Genomic DNA, 9,328 nt, shown 5'->3' with positions numbered 1-9,328 from the left:
AATCCAAGGATAGTAATATGTTTCACACAACATTGTGCTTAATAATAATAAGGTTGTTGTGTTCGGCTTTCTTCTCCTAGTCTCTTGGTTGATCACGGCCAACCTCATCATCTCACCTGGAGTGTTGTTTCCCCCCTGTTGTATCCAACTTTTTCAGAAGCCACAAGGAGTTGTCCAAATTTTTGAAAAGTCTCTTGACAATCTGTCGCTTCTCTCTCCTTGTATTGTGAGCGCATTTCATGGTAATTCATAAAAGTTTTTATGCTTATAAATATTTTAGTGATTATGACTTTTTTATGAATATGAGTTTATGACTTACTGCACAAGCTTGTTTGCATCTTGACATGATTAATGTTCTGTGCAGTGTACAGATCTTCCATATATATTGTATGGTGTTACAGGAGCAGTGCATTTAGGATTATATAGGACCTTCTTTTCTGCAAAACTTTGAAGTTCAACTTAAAACGTTTCTTTTTTTATTAGTTTGACCATTTTTCTTTGTTTCCTGTCCCAGAATTGCAACAAGAAGTTATGAAAAATCTTCTGTGAGGGGTTCCTCTCTTAGCCCTTGTACACACGGTTGGAGATTCCGACGGAATGTGTTCAATCGGACCGTTTTGTCGGATAATCCGACTGTGTGTGGTCTCCATCAACGGACCAAGTTTTCCAACTTGTCGGTAAAATTTTCCGACAACATGATCCAATAGGACTTTGTCCAATCATGTGTATAGAATTCCGATTGGACAAAGTGCCACGCATGCTCAGATCAAATTCCTACACCAAAGCTATTGGCTACTAGCGTGAACGTAGTCCCGTCGTAACAAAATTACGCCATCACGTTCTGAACGATCTGATTTTCCGACAACTTTGTCCGACCGTGTGTATGCAACAGTTTCGGTCAAAATTCGTCAGACAAAATCCGTCTGAAAAAATCAGACGGATTTGGTTGTCGGAATGTCCGACCGTGTGTACAAGGGCTTAGCCCTTGTACACACGATCGAATATTCCGATGGAATGTGTCCGAACTAACCGTTTTGTCAGATATTCCGACTGTGTGTGGTCTACATCGGACTGTTTCCATCGGAGTTTCTGACGGACCAAGTTTTCCAACTCGGTAAAATTTTCCGACAAAATGCTCCGATCGGACATACTCCGATCATGTGTAGAGAATTCCGATTGGACAAAGTGCCACGCATGCTCAGATCAAATTCCTACACCAAAGCTATTGGCTACTAGCGTGAACGTAGTCCTGTCGTAACAAAATAAAGTCATCACGTCGGATTTTGCGACAACTTTGTCCGACCGTGTGAATGCAACAGTTTCGGACAAAATCCGTCGGACAAAATCCGACGGATTTGGTTGTCGGAATCTCCGACCGTGTGTACAAGGGCTAAGATATCTGTCCTAGGATTGGTTTCTCCATTGGGAGATAGCCCCCTGTCTATTGATCTGGTGACAACTCTTTTTTTTTTCAATGTCTTTCTCGGTGACAAAGGTCCCAGGAGAAAGAGAGGGTTGAATCTCCCTCATGGGGACACACACACACACACAAAAAAAAACTTGACAAATGTGTAACCCTTCTCAAAGTCACCCAAAGTTGAAGAAAAATGTTTTCCCAGAGGTACACTTTAACATTTTGAAATAAAAGTGTAATAATTATTCAATCACAGTTTACATGACTAGTTAAGTTTAACTATTGAAATGAAGCCTCACATTTGTTGATAATTTTTCCAACAACTTGTTTCAAGTCTTTATTCCTCAGGCTGTATATGACTGGATTCATCAGAGGGGTGACCACAGTGTACAGTAGTGACAAGAATTTATTGATGTTCCATGATTGTCCTCTACTTGTTATCAAATACACAAAATTTAAGGTACCATAATGCATGGAGACAACAGTCAGGTGAGAGCTGCATGTTGAGAAAACTTTCTTCCTCCCAGTTATAGATGGGATTTTAAAAATGGTAACTATAATATAAACATATGACACAATGATGACAAAAAGTGGAATGGCACCAAAAATGATGGTCAATAATGTTGCTAATAGCTGAACAAAGGTGGTACTGGAGCAGGAAAGTTGAAGGATTGGTTTAAGATCACAGAAAAAGTGATCAATATTATTAGGACCACAAAAATGTAATTTTGATATGTCTAAAGTGTAAGTCAATGTTGCTAAAAAACTCCAACTCCAACTTGTGATGATTGTTATCCAACAAAATCGGTGGCTCATTAACACAGGATAATGCAATGGCTTACAGATGGCCAAATATCTGTCATAAGACATTAATGTCAATAAAAGACTCTCCGAACCTTCTGCAACAGCAAAGAAATTATACTGCATGATACAATTAGAAATGGACATGATAGTAGCATTTTCCACCAAAAAAGCATTGAGCATGTTAGGAAGAATATCAGTTGTTAAAAAGATATCTGATACAGCAAGCTGGGAGAGGAAGAAGTACATGGGCGTATGGAGGGTTTTGCTGTAGGACACCAGTGTGATGATCAGGAGGTTTCCACATATTGTTACACAATAAAACTGAAGAAATATAAAAAATACTAAAAATTTTACACTTTGTGGAACTTGAAACCCTAAGAGATTGATTGCAGTAATCAGGGTTATATTTTTCTCATCCATGACTCAACCATAAACCATAAAAAAAAATTTTTTTTAAGCAAGTTTATCCAGCCAATGATAAATATGTGATTTACATTTGAATTGCGAGGAGAAAGGGGGGAGGGAAGAAAGAAGGAAAGATGATATGAAAGGACCAAAGAAGAAGAAGGAGATGAAGGAAGGAAAGTACAAGGACGGTGGGAATATACTGTAACAGGCCCTAATAACTAGGTTACATACAAAGGAAGAGGAAAGGTGACAGAGGACAGGGGGAAGTAGATACTAGCAGAGTAGGTCAGCTAAATATTCAGTCCGGGACTTGGTTTGTGAAATTTGCCTTGCTCCTCCAGAACATCTGCAAAAAAGACATGGTTCATTAAGAGACTGTTATAATGTTTAAAAGATGATCAAGGATGTCTATATTCGTACAATTTTTCAAGGGAGATAGCTTTTGTTTCTTCCATTTGGGGCAATAAGTCTACTTGGGGATTGCAGAATACATTGATGATTATGGTTTTCCACAGGAGAGTAATTAATATTTTAGAGGCATTAACTGAGAGATTTCTTATAAGTATATATTTTCTCAAAAGTGTCATATAATAGATTGCAACGTGGCTCTAGGAGTGTCTAGTGCCCTTGATACGTGGGATCCACTAGTAGTCATGTGTCCAGAAGGACTGGATAAGGATGCAATTCCACCAAATATTGTAGATGGAGCCCACTTTGGAATCACAGGCATTTGTTTGAGACCTATAAGAATATGCTATGTAAATGTGTAAGTGTTTTGTACTACTGGAGAGTTCCTTATAGGCCGCTTATGTATCATAGAGCTAACTGCAAATGTATTAGTCAGGATACATATTTTTTTTTTCCTAATCAATTTATATTGGTGATTTAGGTGTCTCCTAACATAAATAAACTAGAGAAACAAGCAGCGAAGAAAAGATACCACCAATGCATATCCCCTTAAAAAGTCATACTTTATATATACAGTATATACTGTATATAAAAAGTGTCAAAAATGTCAGAATATCCACATTCACACCCATCCTATATATACAACTAAAAACATGGTCAAAATATCCCCCGAGCACAAATCCTCTACCTCCCAGTCTACGAAAGCCATTATCATAAAATAAATGCTATTACCATTAATAAAAACTGAAATCATGTATTACTGTCATATTTTCTGAAGTTAAAATATCCAAAAAGTAGAGCACAGCATATACATTCCTTTGAAGAGTAGAGATGGGCCGAAAAACCCCGTCCATTTGACGCTTGAACTCTCTAACATCACAAAAGTTCAGACCCAAACCTCAAACCCCTTTAAAGTCTATGAGACCCAAATTTGAAAAATCAAAAGCCCCCATTTTGAAGGCTTATATGCAAGTTTTTGGCCATAAAAAGGGTATGGGGGCCCAGCTATTGACCTGGGGGACATGTACCAATGCAAAAAAAAGATTGTTTTTAACCACTTTCAGACCGGACCATTTTACTGGCTTAAAACCAGACCACTTTTTGCGATTCGGCACTGTGTTGCTTTAACTGACAATTGCGCAGTTATGCGACGTGGCTCCCAAACAAAATTGATGTCCTTTTTTTCCCCACAAATATAGCTTTCTTTTGGTGGTATTTGATCACCCCTGTGGTTTTTATTTTTTGTGCTATAAACAAAAATAGAGCGACAATTTTGAAAAAAACGCATTATTTTTTACTATAATAAATATCCCCCAAAAATATATAAAAAAAGTTTTTTTACCCTCCGTTTAGGCCGATACGTATTCTTCTACATATTTTTTGTAAAAAATTGCAATAAGCGATTATTGATTGGTTTGCGCAAAAGTTATAGTGTTTACAAAATAGGGGATAGTTTTATGGCAGTAATGACGGCGATCAGCGATTTTTTTTTTATTGTGACTGCGACATTATGGCGGGCACATCGTACATTTTTTGACACATTTTGTCATTTATACAGCAATCAGTGCTATACAAATCTGAGGCATTGATTTAGGACCTAATTCATACAAAATGAACCTGTTTGCTGACGACCTACTTTTAACTCTAATCCAACCACATACCACTCTACCTAATTTACTCTTTACAAGCGATTTTCAGACATTTTAGGTCTCTCTATTAATGAAAAATTCCATGGCTGTTAACATCACACTTCCTGGCGTGGAGGTCACCTCCTTGAAGCAAAATGTTTAATTTATATGGGCTTCCTCCCACCTTAATTACCTAGGAATTTATCTCACCCATTCTTAAAAAAATACGCTGCCAACTATATCCCCCTTTTCTGTAAACTAAAAGCCCTCCTCTCTAGTTGGTCTCACCACCATCTCTTTTGGATATGGAAGATCTATGCTACCAAAACCACCATACCAATCATGCTTATATTTCCATGTGAGAAACAGACATCTGCTGCACCAGAGGTGGAGCAAATTGGTTGCAAATCTGAGCCACAATAGCCTTTTGATCTATTAATGTTAATATCATTGAGTCTGCATTCAACAGTTACCAGATGCTGCCTGGTCCATTATGTGTAGCCCTTTTCATAATAAACTAGGCTTTGGTGGATGCCCAATGGCAGGTGAAGTTTAACGTTCCTTGTGTCCCATGCTCGAACGGTTTTGGACCAAGGTTCTGAAGCTCATTCATTCTTTGTTCAATTGTCCTCTCCCCAGAGATCCTTGGTATGTATTATTACACCTTAAAACCCCAATTTTACTAAAGCTAAATTTTAAATTGGTGACCTACATTTTGTTAGTGGCAAAACATACCATTTCAAGGCCTGGAAGAAACTATTTATTTCATTGAGGAAGTTCATCAGCGGATCGTCAGGTTCCTTATTAATGAGAAATTTACCAACATCCTACTGGACACGCAAAATAAATTCTCCCAGATATGGACCCTGTGGATACAATATGCCCATCCATCATTGTCCATGGAGAGCTATAACTCATTATAGCTGTCAGGAATTGGGGTGCTGGCTTTGGGCATCCACGATGCTCACTCCCCTTCCCCTTATCCTACCTCTCTCTCCCATTTTTTGTTGATTCAGACTTAAAGTCTGGACCTGCTTATTGTTTTGCAGCCTTTAGAGATATTACCTGGTTTATTGATACCTACTCTAACTTACAAGCTACAAGTTTTGTTTATTATTATGTGATTTATATTGGACATTTTTACATTCCCAGCAGCTACATTCTAGGTGTCTATTATCTTCTTGCCACTTTAAAAAGTTCTCATATGCCATGCTTTGTACCTTTTACATTTTTTTAATAAAAATCTATTGAAAATGAAAATCTGTTGAAATGTTACTGTCTATTTCACAGTTTCCTGACATTTGGTACCCACTCAAGGGAGAAGTATCTCACAGAAGTGAGTACACCCCTCACATTTTTGTAAATCTTTTATTCTATAATTTCACGTGACAACACTGAAGAAATTACACTTTGCTACAATGTAAAGTAGTGAATGTACAGCTTGTATAACAGTGTAAATTTTCTGTGCCCTCAAAATAACTCAACACACAGCCATTAATGTCTAAACCACTGGCAACAAAAGTGAGTACACCCCTAAGTGAAAACGTAGAAATTAGGCCCAATTAGCCACTTTCCCTCCCCGGTGTCATGTGCCTCGTTATTGTTACAAGGTCTCAGGTGTGAATGGGGAGCAGGTGTTTTAAATTTGGTGGTATTGCTCTCTCATACTTGTCACTGGAAGTTCAATATGGCACCTCATGGCAAAGAACTCTCTGATGATCTGAAAAAAATAGTTGTTGCTCTACATAAAGATGGCCTAGGCTATAAGAAGATTGCCAAGACCCTGAAACTAAGCTGCAGCACGGTGGTCAAGACCATACAGAGGTTTAGGTTCAATACGTTGTTATTGGTTTGTTTTAACACATATTTAAACAGAAAAAAAAACACACAAACAGGACCATGTGCCCGACATCAGGCATCCTGGTCTACAAAAAATGAGACATACATATACAAAGTATATTGCATCTGCATAGGTTACTTGAAAGTGTGTCGTTGAGGTAAAGTTGCAAACATATGGCTGACATATGTCTAAGTGCCATTTTTCTCAGTCTGGATGCCTCTTTGGGAGCCTGCTGTGTCCAGAGGCAGAGGAAAATAATATGATTAGACTAAAACATTAATAACTGTCAAAACCATTGTGATAAGGTATGTCCTAGTCTCCTGAGTAATAAGGGGACTCACAGTGGGGGATCAGAAAACATATGATTTCTTGGTGTGATTAAGAATAGCAAAAGGAACAAGTTAGAGAAAGATGAAAGCAGAAGTAAAAGAGAAGAAAGAAAGAGAGGAAAGACTGTGGGGATAAAAGATAGGAAGGAGAAGGGGGAGGAGGGGGGAGTGGAGAGACAGCGAGCCTCAACCCATTGGGGGTGTTACATTTCAGGGTGTAAGGATATGAATTATAGGATTATTTGGTCTATCAAGTAGTATTTATCACTGAGAGTCTGTTTTAGTAGAGTAATGCCTCCAGATACTCCAGGTGAAGGAAAACTTTGCGTGTTTGTCTAATCCTTTGGCTTGCATCGCCTTCATAATTATTATTTATTACTATTATTTATCTTGCCTACCCATTCTATAAGAGATGGGGGTGGTAGTTTTCCAGTGTCTGGGGATTAATTGCCGCCCTGGAGAAAAATTTTTAAGAGGTTTTTTTTTGTGATTTGACAGTACCAGGTAATATGGAAAGAAGGGCAATAGAGGGAGAGGGTATGAGTGGTTTATCATATATTTCCATGTAAATCTGAAAGATTTGTGTCCAAAATGGGAGGAGCACATCGCATTCTCACCAAATGTGAATGTATGTACCCTTCGCTGAGTGTGCATAGATGTTCAAAGCCAGTCAGGGGTCTGTGGATCTGTTTAGAGTCTTGGAGTCTTTTACAGTATAAAGTCAGGTGTATACATGTGAGCCACGTTACATTGGAAGATGTGCTATTTTGGTTAGTTACAAAGGTATCTAGGGTATTGTTGACAAATTGTTGTGCTGTGGGCCAGGAGGCTCTGTTATAGTCATCTATGATTTGGATTGCATTGCCTTTAGGGAAAGCCAGATTATCTAATAGAGGGGTGAGGGGGCTTGGTTCGGATGATAGGGACTAGCTCTCCTTTCTGAGGTACCAGATTTCCAAGGCATCTCTAGTGAGAGGGGACATCATTGATAGTGATTTGTGAATCTGATCATAGCCTCATAGAAGTGTTCGGAGATCGTTTGTGGATAAATCTTAAAATAAGTACAGTAGTTTGGGGAGTATGTCCATTTTTAGTGCGTTCATGTGACCAAACCAGGACATTGGTAGGTCCATATGGCCTTAGGTAAGATGTCTGAGTTTTGAGTAGTGGGCTAAAGTTAAGGGCGTATATATCTGAAGTTTGTTTTGGGATGGCTGTTCCGAGGTACTATATGGAGTTTGTCTGCTATTGAAATGAGAAGTTGGCTTTAAGGGAGGAGAGAGTTGACTGTGTTAAGGAAAGGTTCCATGCCTCTGTTTTAGAGATGTTGAGCTTATAGTTACTGAAACAACCGAACCGGTTGATCTCAGCAAGTATAGATGGTATACGGATGTGTGGTTGAGTCACGTAAAGGAGTAGGTTGTCTGCATATAGAGAGAGTTTACATTGAGAGGAGGGAGTTTGCATACCATGAATGTTAGAGTTTGCTCTTATAGCTTGGGCCAGATGTTCAATTACCAGGGTGAATAGGAGTGGGGAGAGGGGACAGCCTTGCCTGGTGCCATTAGTAATCGTGAGTTTTTCTGATTGGGTACCGTTCAACAAAATCGTGGCGGAGGGTTTGGAGTATAGGAACATGATGTGTGACAGCATTTACGGTCCTAATCCTAGCTGAGAGAGGGTGACGTGAAGAAAGGACCAACTGACCCTATCAAAGGCCTTCTCTGCATCATAGGAGAGAAGCCAGGTCGGTATATGATTGTGTTGGGTGTATGCTATTAGTTGTATAGTTTTGGTGGTGTTGTCCCTGGCTTCACGTCCAGGGACAAAGCCTACCTGGTCTATATGAATTGTTTCGGGCAGTAAGGGAGATAGTTGATTTGCTAGGATCTTTGCATACAATTTTAAGTCTATATTTAAAAGGGATATTGGTCTATAGTTGGGGCATAGGGAGGGGTCCTTACCTGCTTTCGGGATAACTACTATTTGGGCTTGGAGTAAAGTGGGAGAGGGAGCAAGGGTTTCCTCTATGGTATTAAAGTCTTTAGCTAGTAAAGGTGCCAGCTGGAGTGCAAACATTTTGTAAAAACACGAGCAGGACCCATCAAGGCCAGGGCTCTTGCAATTTTTAAGGTTTTCTATAGCAAAGTTGAAAGTCCGCTTTGGACAGGGTGGCTTATAGGCCCTCAATGCCGGAAAAGGTGGGAGTGCCGTTTTCTGGATGTATGAGAACAGGTCTTGTGGGGGAAGCATTTGTGGTGGAGCTCATGGGGTGAGATTATACAGAGTGGAGTAGTATTGGTGGAATTATTCGGCTTTGGCCGAGTTGTTCAGTATTTTGCCTTTGGTTGAGGAATTGATAAACGGTATAGGTTGTCAGGCCTCTCAGGGCTGGAGTGTGTTTGCTAAATGTCTGCCACATTTTGTTGGCTTGAGAGTAGTGGGCGAATTGCCCCTTGTCCCTCACCACCCTAGAGCGCTCCGCAAAAATTTTCAG

General features: G+C 39.4%; 1 protein-coding gene across 1 annotated transcript; it reads right to left on the bottom strand.

Moving 5' to 3' along the window:
• Nucleotides 1-1,410: 1,410 nt before the first annotated feature.
• Nucleotides 1,411-3,021, bottom strand: LOC143963973 (olfactory receptor 5P55-like). The gene has a single exon (XM_077473698.1). The coding sequence runs from the start codon at nucleotides 2,636-2,638 to the stop codon at nucleotides 1,694-1,696; it is 945 nt and encodes a 314-aa protein (XP_077329824.1). The 5' UTR covers nucleotides 2,639-3,021; the 3' UTR covers nucleotides 1,411-1,693.
• Nucleotides 3,022-9,328: the final 6,307 nt, after the last annotated feature.

This window comes from Lithobates pipiens, unplaced genomic scaffold (genome assembly GCF_037356315.1).
Source record: "Lithobates pipiens isolate NorthernLeopardFrog02 unplaced genomic scaffold, aLitPip1_a1.2 Scaffold_8, whole genome shotgun sequence".
Classification (NCBI taxonomy): Eukaryota; Metazoa; Chordata; class Amphibia; order Anura; family Ranidae; genus Lithobates; species Lithobates pipiens.
Note: the sequence above shows the minus strand (reverse complement) of the source record. Positions and strands in the feature narration are given on the sequence as shown.

What these genes read in the sequence shown, in the direction of transcription:
- LOC143963973 (XM_077473698.1), bottom strand. Translation starts at nt 2,638, where the DNA reads ATGGATGAGAAAAATATAACCCTGATTACTGCAATCAATCTCTTAGGG.